This window comes from Sebastes umbrosus, chromosome 2 (assembly GCF_015220745.1).
Source record: "Sebastes umbrosus isolate fSebUmb1 chromosome 2, fSebUmb1.pri, whole genome shotgun sequence".
Classification (NCBI taxonomy): domain Eukaryota; kingdom Metazoa; phylum Chordata; class Actinopteri; order Perciformes; family Sebastidae; genus Sebastes; species Sebastes umbrosus.
Window position 1 is genome coordinate 6,223,925 of NC_051270.1, and position 19,850 is coordinate 6,243,774.

The 19,850-nt window shown below is 40.2% G+C and overlaps 1 protein-coding gene across 1 annotated transcript in view; it reads right to left on the reverse strand.

Moving 5' to 3' along the window:
- Positions 1 to 19,850, reverse strand: part of mtss1lb (MTSS I-BAR domain containing 2b) — an 87,894-nt gene that overhangs the window by 24,961 nt on the left and 43,083 nt on the right. Inside the window, exons 4-7 of the mRNA XM_037793178.1 lie at positions 5,837 to 5,921; positions 4,909 to 5,000; positions 3,177 to 3,251; positions 1,744 to 1,752 (exon numbers count right to left, since the gene is read on the reverse strand). Coding sequence (XP_037649106.1) covers positions 1,744 to 1,752; positions 3,177 to 3,251; positions 4,909 to 5,000; positions 5,837 to 5,921 — 261 coding nt within the window. The remainder of the gene's footprint in view (positions 1 to 1,743; positions 1,753 to 3,176; positions 3,252 to 4,908; positions 5,001 to 5,836; positions 5,922 to 19,850) is intronic.

Genomic DNA, 19,850 nt, shown 5'->3' on the forward strand with positions numbered 1-19,850 from the left:
AAAATAAACCATGAAATGCAATGAAAAGAAAGCAAGACATGAAATAACTCGTTGTAGTGTTACAGCATGCAAAAAAGTCAGCGGAGTTGTCTGCAGTAACGGAGATAGAATGAAGGAGAGGACAAGGGAGGAGGGGTAGCATGAGAGCAGAATGAGAGCCTGCGGTGTGACTACAAAGCTAATAGTAGCAGCTATACAAGTCATCCAGGAGTCAAGGAAGAAGAAGTCGAATTACATCATGCATTGTCGGGGGTGAAACTGCACGACTCCAACTTCTCAAACAACTACAGGAGCTGAACTCTAATCTGTCACCAGGAAATAAAACCTTAAGTGAAGCTTTTTCAAGAACTGCAGTGTTGTAACTAGTTTTCTAAAACAGTCATGGTAGCTGGTTTCACATATTTTTCTACGGAGAAAAAAGATGAAATAATTTTGATATCTATGACCTCCTGTCAGTGATAATGAGACAAAACAATTAAACATTTTGGTTCATTAAATGGAGCCCCAAAGCTCCCGGTTCAACATTAGTTAATTAGTTTGTGGTAATACAATTAATGGCAAATAAATTTGATCACATTGAATGTGCACAGAAGCAGAATTCATCCCCTTAAATGACAAAATTAAAATAATTCCTGAAACATTCCTACATACCTCGGTCTTTAGAGACCCATTCCTTAGGTAACACAGATTGAGCACCAAATTTAAATAGCATTACTTCTAAATTTTTCAGAACATAATATTAATGTTTGATCTTCATTATTATTTTTTTCATTTATAGATTCCAAAAAATGCTACGAAATGCCAGCAGAGTAATCACAAGTCACAATCACCGTAATATGGTCATTACAACATGGTTGTGTGCAGTGCACATATCTGTCCACAATTTTACAACCGAGCTACAATTGTCATACTCATGCTCGAATTCTACTTCTGAAATATCTGACTGTTCACTTGGCATAAACATATAATCCTCATCATCAGTTGCAACAGGCACGTCTTTATTTTCTGAGTGACTGTCATCGAAACCCTCCAGTATCAAAGAAAGTGCTGTTCTGCAGTGAACCTGTAGTAACATAATAACGAGTGATACAAAATGAGGCCAAACAGGAAAACACAATGCTACCTGCATACCTCGGCAAAAAGACCCTCCTCCATATTGTGTTTCTAAAACCCAACTTTTTTAGAGAAAAACGATAGAAAAACAATGATTTTTAAGCAATCATGATGGGATTCAATGGTTTAACTGAATAAAATGAAGAATCAGACAGGGTTTGCTATGGTCCTCTGAAGACCAAGATATGTGTTTAAGGGTTAAACTATATCAGCTTATATTTGCAATGTTACCTGATTTTGAGGCCCCATGTTGTATAGGGGAGCTGAGATAAAAATCTAGATTCAAGGCTTTTGTTATTATGGTTTACATTGTGCTTATGTGGTGCATTTCACCATATAAATGTATGCTTAATCAAGTTACCACAAACTAATTTCTTTGGGCCCCCCTGATGGGTTAATCCAATCCAGTATAAAACAATTCCCTAATAAACTTTTCCATGATCACTGGGGACCCTTGCCTCACAAATATAGTAATAACCACTAAGTAATATGAAGGATAAACTGAGTTCAGCTTGTACTGTACACACATGCTTGTACTGTATGCTAATCTGCAGGAGAAGGTTGCGAATGGGAGTAAAAAAAAAGGAGGTGACGCGGCAGAGCTGTAGCGAGCGATAGGCTGATACTTACCCTGGATCTCTATTACAGGGGGACAAATAGCAGCAGTGAGGAGGGGAGACCGCAAAAAGGAAGCAAAATAAGGAAGGAAAAAGGGGGGACAGAGAGAGAGAAAGAAGGGGAGAGAGAGCAGAAATAGCAGAACTCATTGTTAAGGTTAGTACAAGGAAGCCATCACAGTGCCACAGGTTAGCGCAAAATAACACGGCTGCAACCAAAACCCAGAAATAATAATACCGCCAAGCATCAGCATTGACAGCGTTAACCAGACGCTAGCAAACATAACGGCAAGGGACACTACACTGTTTTACCCCATGTTGAATTATTTAAAGGGGACCTATCATGCTTTTCCCCTTTCCGTAAGTGTGTTGTTTTGTGTGCATGTAAAAGGTTTGCAAAGTTACAAAGCCCAAGGTCCACCCCAAAGGGAGTTACTCTGCTCCTGAACTGCCTAAAACACCTTGCTCAAAGTCATGCCTTTACCTCTGTAACGTGGTGATGTCACCAAGTAACACATTTGCATAACGGCTAGTTTAGCACCCCCCTCAAACAAAGCTAGTTAGAGAGGAACTGGTGCAGACATTGGACATTAAATCATGTTAACATCATCTAATAGAAACCCATTTACAAGTACGCAGCTGAAAATAAGCATAATAGGTCCTCTTTAATGTTTTTCTATTGTAAATAATGTTGTTTACTTTAATTATTTAATTTAATGCATGTATCACATTTCATTAATGACAATTCTAAGTACATAACATGTACTCAGAGTTACAGTCATACAGTTGTCTTTAACAAAATACAGAATATACATGAAAAAGGATGTCACTTTGAAATTTACTTTACAGACATCTTGTATTTATGTATTCATCTGCCTGGCAACTGAACGGAAGCTGCTCCAGAAAGAAGGCACTAATTATTGGTTGCTGCATCACTGAGTGAAGTGTTTGAGGACAAATGAGAAAAAGACCTGCAATACTGTCGATCACCACAAGATGACGATATAAACCTGCAATTCTTTTGACCTAGACTGTACAAAGTCGATGGTTCTTGACCTCGGTGAATGACTCAATTTTCTCTATGTGCATGTTGGCACAGAATGCAACCACTGTATTTGAGTCTTTAATGATCAAGCATCCAAATTGGATACAAACCATAAATCAACATTTGATCCCGTTTTGGCCCAGGGAGTATTGTTGTTGGTGATGATTTACTATTCACTAGCACTACTAGGATATCATAGAGATAACAGAGGTAAATATTAACCGAATATCCAAATTATCCACAGCTGCAGAACACGAGCTACACAGAAACACCATTGATATCAGTAGAACTGATGTTGTCTTTGTGTCCTTGCAAAAACACTATTTGACCTCTACAATCTGACTTTTCTGTCTTGTTCTGTCAAACGTGAGAGGAGCCTGAGCTCGACGGCTGACCGTTACCTTTACGAGCCTTCTTCTGCAGTTTCATGGTGTCAGATGACTTCTTCTTGATCTCGTGGCGTGACCTCTTGTACTCTTGAAACGGGATGAACAGAGATGCTTTAGTAACAGGAATGTAAATCCCTCTCTGTGTGAACTCATATTATGTTGCATTTCCAATATTAACTTGGATAGAAATGCTTCCAGAAGCTATGAAACCAAGAGTTCACTGATAAAGACTTGACATTGGATTGGAAGAAAACACTAATCCTTAATGAATACAGTCAGTATTGAACAATATATTTGAGTCAGCCAGTCCAGGCTATCAGTATAGTAGATCTGAAACCAGTAAGATTTATAGAAAAGCGTGAGAAACTGTCATAAAGCAGTGAATTCAATCTGTAACGGTTGGTTATGTATAGTGTATACATTAGCACAGCAAATCAGTGGATTTTCCCTGATCAAGCATAAAACACAGTAACTTTTCCCCTGTAATAATAATGCAGAAGCTACAATGTCACCCTCTGTCACTATGAAATATGAGGTCCAGTTACAAACTTCACTAATATGCTCATAATCAGTTATTTATTTGTGAGCCTTTTGTAACACAGAACATAAATAAACACATTAGTATAAAAAAAGTGCAGCATGACATGCAGTCAGTCAGCGGAATTTAATTTCATGATGATGGTTCAGGATGACAGTCCCAAAACTGTCCAATGAATGAGTTACAGTCAGTCCACATGACCTCACACCTACAGCTCTTGGTTTGTTACTTTCGCCAACGAGGTTATTTGGTTTGGTTTGTTTGTTTGTCTGTTTGTCAGCAGGATTACGGAAGAACTACTGGCTCTATTTTCATGAAACTTAGTTGGAGGGTATAGCAAGGGCCAAGGACAAACCCATTACATTTTGGAGCGGATCCAAATCACAAGGCGAATTCACGCATTATTTTTCACTTATGGAAACAGCCCTGGCGCTCTCCTAGTTTTTTTAAAAGTCAGTGTGAACATACAAATGGATTAAAACCACTGTAAAAAATACTTTGTCTGGACCAACCTCAGGGGTGAAAGCACCCTCAGGCAGTAATCAGACTGCATTAAAAAAAAAGCTTTTTTATTAATTTCAGCCACTAGGTTGGTATCGAAGAACCTGACACAAAGGGCTCCACCCAAAACCCTGGCTCAGATTTTGCAACGTCATCAGGGATTAACCTGCGTTGGCATATCAAATATTTGCAAGCGTAAATTTGATTACTTTGTAAAGGTGAAAATCTGCAGTTTACTTTGCGATAGTTGACACGATCGACAATCGTAAATCCTCTCTCATAGTATTAGAAACAGCTGTGCGTGGTTTTGGGGGCTGATATGCCTTCACACTCATGAACATATTAATCAAGCTGGACTTCTTGGATCATATTTAATTGTCTCACTGGTACTTGTACAAAACAAAGGCGCAATGCTTTTTTGGTTCGAAAACCTGCGAATAGGACATGATACGAATACTTCTTTAGAATTTAGTTAAGTGGTTGTTCTGGATAATTGACAGTTAAGGGATCTACGGTGTGATTACACTTTTCTTTGATCCAACCATCACAGTGGTCAATAAGCCACAGAGCAGCACCTCACAAAGCAGTAGGCACCTTTTTTAAAGCTACTTCAGTAGGCATGATGTGGGGCAAGAACTTAGTAATGCAGTGGTTTCATGTATTAGCATCATATGCTGCGATGTGTGTGTGTGTGTGTGTGTGTACCTTTGGCATGATCCTTATCCAGCTGGGTGGCTGTCTTCTTCCAGTCCTCAATCTTGTCCTGGAGAGGAGTGACCAGACTCTCCATCAAAGCACTGTGGGAGAGATTGAAGAGGAAGGTCCATAAATTTAGAGACAACTCAGACATGACGCCAAGAACTGCTGCTTTGTTTCAATCAAAATCAATCCTCGGACAAATATTTTCATTGTGTGATGTCTTGACAAACGACTGACTTAGACCCCCATATTCCGACCACCAAGACCCACTGAAAATGAGAAGTGTCTGTAATGAGACCCGTACATATATTTTCCTCCATGTGTCGTTCCACTTTGTGATTTTAGTATCGGGAACACTGCCCCCCCCCCTCTATCTACACATGCATACATATGTGACACAAATGTGCACACTTACAGTAAATGTAGGATTATTGGAACACATACACACAGACACACAATAGCTTTTGGATCGACTCAGTCTTCAAAGGGACCCCCATCGTTAACCATGGTCATAGATCACCATCATCATTATCATCACCATCAGTGTAATAGCTTGTGCCATGGAAAAGTCATTAGAGACTATGGGGAACGAAGGAAAAGGCAAACAGCGGTTGAAACAGACTCTCGGTGAGGTTTCCATAGTGGTCTGTGCTGTGTGCCAACGGTTGTATTCATTTACAGTCATTTCAATATGTACAGACGGAGCAATGTTCCTAATGGAATCCATACAGCGGACAAAAAAACCTCAACAAGTCCCAGCGTAACACTAAAAACGAGGTCAGCTTTAGATGAAAACACATATGAGGTTTGACTTCTGAAAATCCCTGAAGGGGCTACACAGTAAGGTCAACAAAGGAAGGAAAGGAAGCAAAGGAAGGAGGTCAAGAAGTACCGAAACAGTGAGAAGGAAAAGAAGGAAAGACTTGTATCTTACTTGGTGAACTGGCGAAGTTTGGCCTCAATGCTGCGATGCCTCATGCACATCCTGGTCAGAGCCGAACCGATATCTCTGGTTGCCCCTGGAAACACAAAACAGCCAGGTTCATATGATGAAACACAAAGACATACAGATGCTACCAAAAGAGTCTCATTGCACATTCACCACCGAAGGCCCTTTTTTTGCTCCAAGGAAACCACGCGAAGCTGTGATCAATATTTACATTACAGCTATTAGTGTGCTGTGTAAAGTAAATGCTGGTAAAAGCATTGTATTCTTCAAAGAGATGAGCAACTACCAAGCTTTTTTGTATCCTTTTACATTCAGCCAGTATTTACACAAGACCCCGATCTGCCTCTCGTAGATACTACACACTCCCTGCTTCGTCCAAATAAAGCAGTGTCTCGTGAGTGTGTGTTTGTGTGAGAGCCAACCGCTCAGGGACCCAGTTTGGTGAGCGGCTAACCTGCAACTGTAAACAGCAGTCTATTTTAAGGCAGAGTAGGTCCATGTGGAAAAAGCTGACCCCGGAGTTAAAGTCAGTTTAACTGATGGCAGACACCGCTAACTTCCAAACAAGGTGCTCAGAGCTGCCGCCGCCATCGCCGCTGTACAGGTGGAGAGCCGACAAGAAAGAATGTGATTAGAGCTTCACTCTCATGCTAAAGCCTTTCCAGCAGAGGTATGGCTTATATAGTATACGGTGCCTCGAGAATACCATAATCACTGCTGCCACGGAAATGTACACACTGGAAAATTCAGATTAAACAGCAGCCAAATGGGATTTCCTCGAGAGACACTGTTTATCATAAGGGCTTAGACAGGCTTACACAGTGAAATGCAGGGAGTGCAGAGGGAGGAAGGTTGTTATTCCAAAATGTTATGATGCACCAGATTAATATTTTCATCCCAAACTGAAAAATTCAGTGTTTGGGAAAAAAGGGGGGGTTGATTCAGTCAACAATTTCAGAATTAATATGATGCAATTTTTTCAGCAACACCATACATGTAAAGTGACCACATTGTTGAGGAAAGGAACTAAACAAACAAACTTTCTTTATACACTTTAGTTGTGTGACAATATTCAAATTGCAAACAAAGTTATTGAGTTATGATTTTCTTTTTTTCACCATATAAGACACGCACACAGACGATTTGTAGCCACGCTAGTAACATGCTAGTGATTGGTAATGTCAGATGGTTGGTCAGACGGTCCACCACTTAGGCATAGACTGAACTATTCGATGGACATCCCTTGTCACTCGATGCGCCACTATAAGGTTAACAATTTTGGTTAGGAGCAAACTATCCTGATTACTCTAAAATGCATTGTCATAAAGTTCAGTGCAGACATTTAAAGTCCACACAGGATTAAATATAAGAACTTTGGTGACTTCATCTAATGCCATTAGCAGACCATATGGTTGTTCATGACCAAATAGGCCTACTTACTATAAGCCTAGTACACAATAATGGCATTACCAATCCATCATCCTCGGCTTTACTTGTTTAACATGTTAATATGATAAGCTAAGATGGGGAACATGGCAAATGTCTCCTGTTAAACACGGCATGCTGGCACTGTCAATGTGAGCATCTTAGCAATAGCATTTAGCTTAGTTCTAAAGGTGTAACCAGGGATGTAGTGGAGTGTCAGTCGACCTCAACCATCTGGTGGCATGAACAGGGAATGTAAAACTAAAATCGTGGAAGGCATATACCATTTAAAATGATTTTAAATTCTCCCTTTTTTTGTAGAATAACTGCACTTTGCAATCATGTGGCCAAGGTTAGGGAACGATCATGGTTATAGGTAATAAACTATGGTTGGGAAAGATCAGTTTACAGGTTATATAAAGGTTAAACTTTCATTTTACGTCCAAGACAGAACATGAAGTCTGCTTTGCTGCATACTGTAAAAGGTAATTCCTGCACTGAACACTGTTGTTCTTTTGGATTTATGTTTATGTCATACAATAATAGAACTGCTTTTTATTTCACATTAAAAAAAATAACTTATATGAAGCACCCTTTAATTACAGGTGTGTTTAGATAAAAAAAAAAAAGCATTATCTTCTACATTAGATGTCATTAAAACTCAATAAACCCAGAATGCCTTGCTCCTGAGCACCTTAATGGTAATTAATATTACTTGTTTCATTTCCTCACCAGCCAGTCTGTAGATTCTCACCAGCAACCCCCTGATCAAAACAATCACATGATACTCACACATGTTACCACATACCCATACACTCGCAAATGCCAAGCCACACACACATACACATACACGCACTTGCACTGTGTGTTGTTCACATCCAGAGAGAAGTGCTCCATTCATAATTAACAAATTCCTCCCTCACGCCTCCTGTTCTACCCGGCAACCATTCATTAAAGCAGAGCCACCCTCCCCCAAACACACACACACACACACACACGCACGCACACACAAACACACACAAGTTTACACCATGCATGCCGATCAGTTGTCCGACTGAAGCGGTATTTTGAACTGCGTGTTGACAGTGTGATCTAATCCCTAATCGATAAGTGTAACTTGAAACTGACGTGAGGAGAGAGTGAAGCAAACAGTCACATGACTGATGAAGAGAGAGAGAGAGCGTGTGATATTTTGTATCGGAGGGAAAGGAATATCGGGAAAGAAATGAGAGAGGAAGAGATGGAGGAGAGATGAGAGAGGATGAAGACGAGAGGGGTCGCCTTGCACATTTTAATGAGCTCACTGCTGGCGAGGGAAACATGGGACTGGAGTTACAGCCAAGTGTGTGTGCGTGCGTGTGTGTGTGTGTTTGATCTCTACATTTATGATGGTCCTCTTCCTGTTTGTCTGTTATTACCAGGCCTCTCAGACTCCACAGGAGATCAACAACTAGATGAGGGGCGGCACAGAACACACACTACTCACATCTGGAATACAGCTACTGTGTGTGTGTGTGTGTGTATGTTAGTGTTTGTGCTTCTAATGCAAATCAACATGTTTCAGCACTTTTTTTTTAACTAAAAGAGGCCTAGCAGTGTCTCGAACCACGCATATTCCGGCTTGTTGTTTCATGAAAAATCCCCTGTAAACAAGGAAACCTGCATTTTTAATGTTGATTTAATACTGTCTTATTGTATGTCTATGAGGGTTAGCTGTTCACATGCTGTAGGTCGGTGATGTTGTAATGATGATTTGGCGGGAAGAAAGACCAAAAAAAGAAACTGAGAGTGAACACAGGGAAAATAAACTACCACAGCTGAGAGGCTGACAAATCAAAAAAATATAAACGTCCAAAGCACTTTAAATCTGTAACACAATTTGCTATGTTCTCATCATAAAAAAATGGGTTGTACTTGTGCGGTCTAGTGTAGTCTCAAAGAGAGAGAAAAAAAACATTCTTCATATATCTGCTTATTCATCAATCATCGCTAGGGCTGTACTCATCAAAGACATTCTTAGTTGACTAACACTCATACAATTTGTAAAGTTATGTTGGAGTTTCTCCAAAAACAATCACACAAAAGGACCACTTTAAATCTTGTGTTTATCAGAGATGTACTCATACATTTCTTGGAAATAAGCAATTCAGTAAAAAAAATCATAAATAAATGACTAATAGACTAAAGAAATCATAGTCAACGAAGACCAAAACGACCGATTAGTCCACTAATTGACACATCATCACAGCCGCAATCATCAAGTTTACAAGTTATAGTCGTGGAACTCTGTTGTAATAGCAACTCTGTTTTAAGCCATGCCTTTTTGCAGATCATCAAAACAAAATCTGTAATGTAATTGATATTCTTTTAGTTGAAGCACTTTAACATTATGTGACTGTTGTTATTTAAAGCTGCACTAATCAATATTGTTTTATTAACAGTGGATCAAATGACTTTAAGTAACTGAAGGTGGTCACACGTACTGATGTACCCAGAGAGAATTATCACCAACTCTGTTGCTTCCTCAGCTCTACGGAGCATCTTTGTATCTTTCAGCTCTTTTTTTTTTTTTTTTACTTTTTTTGATCACTAGAAGCAGAAGCAGCCGGCAGCTGTTTTCAGTGAAAAAGCTCTGATAAACCCACTGTACACTAACTGCCCAGCAAGAAACAACAGACAGACCAAGCTAACGACTAGTTGGTGAACATATTGGAGCATTTAGCAGCAGATATTTCCCTGAGGAGTGGACGGAGAATATTGGACTTTCGTTCTTCGAGTAGCAACATGACTTCAAATGAATGATAATGTTGCTCTGTGTCTGCTGGATGTGTACAAGCAAATAAGCGTGTGTTAAAATGTTTGCTAACAAAATCACTATATCAATTTACAGTTATCAGTATTTTTTTCAGTGCCCCCAAGTTAATATAGGTTTACGGAAAATAATATACAATATAGTATTAAAATGATGATGATTTCGACCAAACCAGAGTTGGTGATTGTTGGTAAGACTAACCCAGGCGGTTTTGGTGAGTTTTATTCTGGTGACACTTAAGTGAACTGATTTGAGGCTGGTCTTCAATGAACCTTAGGAAAACAACAGTAATAGTCTAGAGTGTACAGTATGTGCAATTTACTTACTATCCCACAAAATGCAAAGACATTGAAAAAACATATAGAGTCGTAAAACATGTAAAGCAGCTTCCCTATCCAGTCTGTTTGGATGTGAATGTCAAGTTCAAGGGAAAAGGGCAGAGCATATGGGACCTTTTTCACCCTAAATAAACATATATTTTGGGTAAATAACGTGTACCAGTATACTGAGATCAACCCTCTACCCTCCACCCCCTTTATGTCTTTCTGTCTGTCTCTCTGTCTGTCTGTCTGTCCAGCCTGCAGAGAGAAGGAGGGACTCCCTCCCGGGAAATGTGACTTTATTCTTTTTCCTTCCTCTCCCCCTCACTCTCCCTTTCCTGCTTTTGATCTGCTTCCTGGCTGCAAAGCCTCCAGTGAAAATACATGTGTGCTTATTTATGTGTTTGTGAGATGGACCCACCCAGACAAGGTGCTGAATACTACCCTTGTACTTTACTTTCAAAGAGTGTAGTATCATGTATGATTTTGTATTATTTCTACTTAATAATAATCTATCATGAAAATTGTAGTAATGTATTTTATGCAGCACATTTTTGCTACTTTGCATTGGCTACTTTGTGTCATCTGAGTTAGTTTAACATCAACTTTGGTCAAACCAAAAGAAGTGCCATCTAGAGTATTAATATAGGGTACTGCTGCAGATACATTCAATGAGTACCAAACATAACACGCCTGTGAGTTACAAAATTACCTGATGGAAATTTAATCATGATATGACAAGACCTGTGTGTATGCAGAGTAATGTCTAAAAAAATGTGTAAATTCTAGAGGCTATATACAGTATATATATATATGTATATATATACATATATATATACAGATTTGATCATGTTTAGTCATGTTTAAATGTAGACAGGGCAAAGTGTTCATCTGCCCATGCAGTGAATGGCAAAGTAACTATTCTTCGTCGTCACCTAGCAACTGACTTAACTGACAGGTTTGTTACGGTTTCCATGACAGCGCAGATCTTGGCCTGTTGCTAAGGTGAGAATCCGGAGGTTTGTTGCTAAGGTCAAATTGTCTGCTGTTACGGAAATGAATGTCTGAACTTCACTGCAAGAGAGAGAGAGAGAGAGAGAGACAGAGAGAGACTGAAGGACAGAGAGGGAACACCACACACAGACACACACACACACACACACACACACACACACACACACACAGTAACCTCACTGTGAAAACCGGAAGAGAGCTCAGAGAGCAGAGAGAGAGTGGGAACAGGAACAGATAACACACACACAAACACCATTACACACCATTCTGGAAATAATTACATAACTCTATTATCTAGATTACTGTTTTATTATATTACATTTACAATGACAGTGTTATACAGCCAGCAGCCATTCAACTGTTGCATACCACATAGGATATAGAAATGCAAGAAACATTTCTAATAGCTGTTTGCTTATGCAATGTTTAATATAGCGTTAAAATAACTTGACGTTGACTTTTTGTTTTACACGGGACACAAACAGCGATCTCCTTGGGGATGTTTGTTTGATCCATCCATCCAACATTGACCTCCTCCCTATGCAGACTTCCACGGACTTTGAATAGAAGCGTATTTGTGATATGTCAAAAATAAATGTAATCTAGGACAAAATGTGTTTGCCTAGAAACATAATTGACAACGCAGATTCATTGTATGGGAACGTAATTTTTGGGAGACCAGGCTGGTTTTTAAAGGGTCAGTGTGTAACAATTAAGGGGGATTAGGGAGTATGTTTTCTTTAGTGTATAATCACCTGATGATAACAATCGTTTCTTCGTTACCTTGGAATGAGCCATTTATATCTACAGTACATAGGGAGCGGGTCCCCTCTCTACAGAGTCCGTCATGTTGTACCGCCATGTTTCTACAGTAGCCCAGAACAAACAAACCAACTCTGTTAACTTTCCCCACTTGGGCCGGAGTTGATAACGTTACTCGCTCCTGTCGCCGCCGCTCTCTCTCTTGCTTCACTACTCACTTCCCACATACACACACACACTCGACAAACTGGCTCTGCTCCAACTGACCTACACTCTTACAATAACTGGCTGTCGTATGAGTAGCCAGTGGCACACGGGAGAGACTTCAGTTGGTTGCAATCTCCTCACTTCACCGCTAGATACCGCCAGCTCTTACACACTGGACTAAAAATTAAGAGGTTTTTGGAGAGATTTTACCATCAAATGATCTTCTAATAGTCTAGCAGGACTGCCCAGGGACCCCCTGCCACACTTCATTCACTTAATATCCTGGATTGATTACAGGTACTTTACTGTATGATTACCATTACAATTACAAACACACATAAATGTATATGCTGTCGTATACTGTTGCTTTCCCAGAGAATACCAATGAGCCTCTTTAAACAGTCTGCTCTCTAACGTTAACATTCTCTCTCTCTCTCTTTCTCTCTCTCTCTCTCTCTCCCTCTCTCTCTCTCTCTTTCTCTCTCTCTCTCTCTCTTTGCCTGGGGCATCTGTGGCCTTCCCACCAGTGCATCTCCATGGCAACTATTATCTATAATCTTGCAGAGGGACTCGTCGGCCTCTGTCTCTCTATTTGCTGCGCAATGCAAGCAAGCATGCAACTGCAGAAGTGAATGGTGGTGACGACCAGACTCCAATTTGACTTGGTCAGTCTTTTTCTTTTTTTTTTTTTTAAACATAAATACATAAAATTAACAAACAGTCTTGATACTGTTTGTTTTTTGCTCTTGTTTTCTTTACAAACTGAGTGAAACATTTTACAGTTGAAAGATTAACTTGTCATTGCTTTCTGTTGGACAAAACAACTATGCACTGGTGACACTCTTTCTAAAGCTTCAAACTTTGTTTGGCATTTCTGTACTGCAATCTCTTATCATTTATCAGACGACATGCACCAATACCGATATATGTACATGTATCTGTAACAAGCTAATATCATCCGATATGTCTGACTGGCCAATTTATTGGTCTAGCCCTATAATGGACTTAACCTAGACTGTTAAATATAAATACAAACCGTGAGACAGAGTCAGCTAAAAGCACATACATTGTAACCTAATGAGCAGCAGCTCCTCTAAATTTTAGTCACAAGTAGAGCACACTTTCAAAAACAAACACCTGTCTGCTGCTCTCATTAACTAAGACAGCATCTGCTGTTTTAGCTGTAAGGTTTGAAAGCACATCAAAAAGGAAAACCCAAATGTTTTATGAGCTTTCATGACCATATGTCCTCTATTAGCATATCAACAATGATGTCATATTGTTCTTTATGCATGGAGTTTGTATAGCAACCATTCAGTTACAGGTTTGTAAGAGCATGCAATGACGAAACCTACTATTATATTATATTAGAGAGAAACGTTGCATTTGTTGGGAGGCTTCTGTATTCTTGCTGAAACTGTAAAAAAAACAAAGTGTTGGCAGTAGCTCAGTCTGTAGGGACCTGACTTGGGAAGCGGAGGGTAACCGGTTCAAGTTCAACACATAGATGCATAAATTGTGTAAAATAAATTAAAATAACATAATTAAACCCCAAGGGGACAAAAAAATACATATTTTTGATTGTAATATCCTAATTGATTGCATAGTTCTTAAATATCTCAAAAACAGGTAGTCAGGTGCTGTTGTTTACAGCTGTGAGTCTGTGTGTGTGTCAGCGTGGCAAAATGTGGTCCTGGAGACACCTACTGTAGCAGGAACTACCAGCGACGAGTACTTTGCCAGGTGTTTATATGTCTGTCTGTCTGTTTGTGGACAGGTTATGTCAACGTGATAGCGTCATAACCGTGCAAGATGAAGACACGGAACATTACGGGTGTGTAGTTGATCAAAATGAAGGCTGAGTTTGAAGATGGATGTGGTCTAAGCTGAAAGTAGAAGGGTAGGAAGCGACCATTGCCCCCACACACTTTACGCCTCTGGCCCGATTTGGCATTGTGTGTGTTAAGTGGATAGATTCTATTAACACATACACTCACTGCCACTCACTGACCGATATCATAGCTATTGAATACTGGCAATAAGGCAGTGTTTAGAAGTAGACGGAAGAAAGAAAGAGGAATGGAATGAGGAAGACGATATTAGAAAGAGGAAGAGGAAAAGGATGTAGTAGGTGATATAAGGAAGAAGAGGAAGATGGAGTCGGGGATGACGGTGCTTTTGTGTCTCGGGTGGCATAACAAGGAGGGAGGCTTAATGCCAGAGCAGGTGAGGCTGCGGTTGCCAAGGTTACAGACGTCTGCAGCAACCGCCCATCTGCTCCCGTGACACCAGCATCTCTGCGGTGACACAGCAACAATACGAAGACGGGAGAGAGTTAGACCAAAAGAAAGACATGTCTGGGAGAGACAAAAAGAGGAGGCAAAGAAGGAGGTGACGAGGAGACAGATTAAAGAGGGCGAGACGGGCAGAGGCAGCAGAGAGACTGCAGTAGTAGCAGAGCCAGATAAAGCAGAATAATTCATGAGGCCTACATTCTCCCCTCACTATGAAACCGAGTCAGAGATCGTGCTTCCCAGACAACCCGGCAGCCAGTCGTCATCCCGGCCAAAACAAGCCACCAGTCTCTGATACAACACCATCTACGCACACTGAAGTGTGTTCCAGGGTAAATCCTGCGCAGCAAACCTCAAATACCGCATGCTGGAGGAATGCATTACAGCATGAAACATTACACTTAAGCAATAAGCCACAAGAGGCCGTGGTTTGGAAAGATTTTGATTGAGGAGAAAATGAGTGGCAACAGTGTAAAGGCTCATTGGGTTTGCTAATCAATAACGTAGCTTAACAATGCGGTGGCCAAGTTATATTGTGAGTGATGATATTTAGAGGTGACTTAATGACGTGATGAAATATAAGGTAATATAAGCAGCTTTGTCCAATCAGAAGTCAGAAAGAGAACATCTTATAATAGTTTACACAGCTAACCTGAACCTTGTTGCAACATATCACAGCTATAGCGGTTGACTTGTGTGTTGTTACAGCCAGTACATCAATTTTAAATGAGCTCATGGGGAGTCTGTTTATCTGTCTGCCTTCTGCTTAGATCAGAGGCAAGAGGAGTATTGTAATAAGGTCAGGGTACGCTTGAAACAAATGTAAAATATTTACCTGGGCTGCTGTGATCAGCAGCTATTAGGAACAAGTCAACAAATCTTACAAGATTAATGGATTGTTAAAACAATGTCCAAGTGAACCTGAACCATATACTGTGTATTGTGACCATTATATCCTATATGGCAATACAACACTGCATCACAATTATCACATCTCTTCATTAACCAAATGTTTTTGGCTATTTTACCTTCGTGAGGGTGGTGTTTGAGGTTGTTTCTGGTTTTCATACACACGGTCCATTGATCAGTCATGTGACAGTATACAAAACAGTGCTACTATCATCTTTGTCTTATAGATCTACATTATTCCTAACAGCCAGCAGGGGGTGACTCCTCTGGTTGCAAAAAGAAGTCTGATTGTATAGAAGTCTATGAGAAAATGAGCCTACTTCTCACTTGATTTATTACCTCGGTAAACATTGTAAATTGTTGGACTGTTACGGTTCATTGCCCAGCTTAACTCAACAGCAAATAATACATCCAGATGGTTTTGTTCAAACTCAAACTGGACATTTTGTGAACCAAAATTCATCTATAATATTTCAAGCTTCCACAGGACTGGAACTACAAGTTGTCCTGCCAGTCAGACATTCTTCTAGTCGACAGATATTGACATTCACACACACACACACACACACACACACACACACACACACACACACACACACACCACAACATGCCAGCCTTGGCCTCCGACCTCCTGCCTGGACCCATGACATCAGAAGGTCACGGCGAGGTCACTTCCTGTCAAAACACATCTCTCCAAACAAACTGTTGTTGCCATGGTGACAGGAGGATAAAACTGCCAATGACAGCAGAACTGACATACTCTCAAGGCTTAAAAGGTGATAACTCAAATTAGCTGTTTCCCTTGAACTTTTGTGTCTTTTTCGTTCATACTTTATTCGTCAATTTAATAATATGGATGTTGAAAGTTAGTGTTACAGTTTGCCCCTTTTTTCCCCTTTCTGTCTGTAAAATGTTCTTATCTTCTTCCAGTTAGCACAGAAATCTTTCAACAATTTTGAGAAAAAAGTAGCATTTGTTTTTCTATCTATCATATTTTGCATCTAAATTCTTGGCAATATGCCCAGCTGCTATGTATTGCTACTGCTGCTGCTTATCAGAAACTGTCCTCAGCGACCCATCACGCTGGATAGTGTCACCCAGATAAGGGTCCACTGTGATGAACCTGAATAATCGCTGTTCTGGTCCAGTCTGGTTGATTTCCACGGCCAGTCAGTTCCATCCCCAGTCTCCTCAAACAGCATTAATAAATCATTATAAAGTGGTGTGGCCATGACAAAAAAACAACAATAATCTCTTCATCTGTCCAATCTATTTTTGAAATAATCAAGTACACTGTGTGTTCAGTCTACTGGGCTGCTCTCACAAAACAGACAGAAAATGTAAAAGATTTATGACAGAGCCTACTGACTTATTGATTTCACACATTAAAGAAAAACAGACCATGTGAGTCACATTTCGCTCTCGGCGAAGTCGTCTGATGTCTGGACTGAAAGACGCAACAGTCATACTGAACAGGCCAGAACTAAAGGTGTCTGTCTTTTACTTTCAAAGATAATTCAACTCATATTTTCAGAAGAAATCCAGTCACATGCATCTAAATGAAATTCACCTATAAAATGTGTTAAACTAGATCACAGCATGATGGTTTTCAGACACTTTCTGTTCATTGGTCTTGTAAGAGCTGAGTCTAAATGCCTCGTCAGTGTCAGTGTACAGTAGCTTAAACTGCGCTACTGTAAACTGTGAAATGATTATATCTTATTCAGCCCTGATTATCTACTATTATTGCCTCAGAGTACGCAAATTACCCTTTATGGTAATCAGCACTTCAAGCTTTTTCTTCATGCAATCTGTTATTAGGTATAAGACTGCACAATTTTGAAAAAAAATATCTAATTCTGATTGTTTTGACTGATATTGCAATTGCAGTAAGATTTGAGGTATTAGAGGGAATGATCAATTTTACATAATTATTCTCATTTTCATTGAAAAACATACTAAATTGATTATGGTGTGATTTTTTGCAGGGATCTGTACCAAACAAAGATGCTTTCTTAAGTCTGTAGAATACGATGTTTAGGCCAGGACGTCTCTGCAGCACAACAATATTTAATTTACGATGGTATTTTGACACACATTTCTTCTTTAACAAATGATGATCGATCAATCGATTTTAAAACGGTCCCTATATCCTGACAGTAGTGCATGAGACAGGTAATCTGAAAAAAATTCATGTGCCTCTGTGTCTTCCGGTGTCCTCCTATGTCCTCCGGTGCTCTTAATGGCATCTGCAAGATTCCACAGACCGATGGAAAAGCTGATTTGGAGTCTGCCGTCTCTTAGGAGCTGTCAATCACTCGCAAACTCTGATTCTGTTACTGTAATGCCTATTTCGCAACTCAAATGTTTTCAGAAACATTTCTCTCTCTGAAATGACCTGTGATTGGCCAATATTTCCCGTCAGGGGCTAGATTTTCTGAAGCCTGAAAACAGAGCCATGAAGAGGTGCAGAAGTCTAGTTTTCTCTCAGAACACTTGAATTACAATATACGGAAAGGTTATTACGGAATTTTTGCCCAATGATGCCATCATTGGACTGATGACTTTGGTCAGGGCCAAAGTTATTGGAGACACCTGACTTTATGTGTGTGCATTGTTGTTTTAGGGACGACAGCAGGTTAAACTCTGCCAGCTCTATCTATGTCTGTAGATTTAGTCTTGCTCCCTCTCTTCCTCTCTGTCTCTCTTTAATTCTCAGAGATCCCTGTCTAAGAGAGAGATGTGTTGCATTCCTGTCTCATGGGAATAACCACCCAAACAACTTGACAGCTCAAAGCACTGACTTGAAAGAGTAGAAGCCCTAAAACTGCATGATAGGAGTTTTCTGTATACTCTTACATCCGCTTACTGTGTGATGCACTTCAAACACTTTCTGTTTTTAACATCACAAAAACCAACGGTCACCCCAATGTCAGCCACAAATAAAAAATCCAGAGTGTCTGTTTCCTGCCCTGACCCTTTAAGAGCTGGCTAAATGGCCTATGTAATAGAACATGTTCATGTTGTTTCTTCTACGTTTGAATGAATTCCATCACCGTTTGATCAGGACATCCATAATTAGGGTCCATCATCAAACCCTGAGATCATGTGCAGTGTAACTGCAAGACAGAATCAATGCTCCAGGAGTGCAGAGACCATTTGGCAAACAGTGTTAACATCATAGAGTTTGCTTTAACATCATAGAGGAAGCCCACTGCCAGACAACTTCCTCACCCTCCACACACACATGCACAGATGTACGCACAAATACTCAGCGCCTTGGACCCATTAAGACGCAGGATACCATAGACCATTGAGTGTGCTGGTGTAATGCTTTAGAGTGGAGTCAGCTGGGCCTGGGAAAGCATGCACATTCTCTGGCTTTGATTACAGAGGCTTTAAATCTCTCATACACACTAACACACACACACACAAATATACAATGTGTAGTACAGATACACACTCAACACACTCCCCAGAGACCCAGGGCAGGGCTGAACTACAGGCCTCCAGACAGGGCATATTTACTCAAAAATGGGGGGGTTGTTAGCGAAGGACAGTTGCTGCTGCTAAAAATAGCAACGCAGAAAGTGAAACCAGCCAGGCCAGATTGCACTGACGTTACACAAGAAACTGTGGAAACATGGAAAAAACAGAGAGGAAGAAAAAAAGGGACTTAAAAGGCGTTCCCCTGGATCTGTCTCCTGGTCTATGTTTACCAGTGAGGAGAGAAATGTGTGTTGTAAAGCAAAAGGCAGGATATAAACAATTCTGTCCTGATCTTACCTGTAGCCTCTAACCATGAGCACAAATCATAGGCTACTGTGTGAATGAAAGACTTGCTAGCTGGGAGGTTTGGCCCTTTGGTCTTCCAGAGTGAAATAACGTCTGTGTCTTTGATGGAGGTGCTGTACATGGCCTATTGTTTTTCTACCATAAATTCAGATGAGTACGCTACTATGGAGCACCAAAACTGAAGAAAAAAAACAGTAAAAGTTTAAGTAAAAGTCAAAAACATAACTGAATACATCAATACAATCAGTAGCGTTTTTAGGTTGAAAAGAAGTACAACTACTTTGGATCATTTTACAATTCGACATAATGCGCTATTTCACTTTTCCCGCACTTCAACACAGGTGATAATCCAACTGAGCACACACTCGTTCACCTGCTCAATTCCCCGTTTGTATGCGCTGTCAATTTGGGAAGCTATGTTTGCTCTGCTGCCCAATTTTACTGTCCTGCTGCTTTCATGT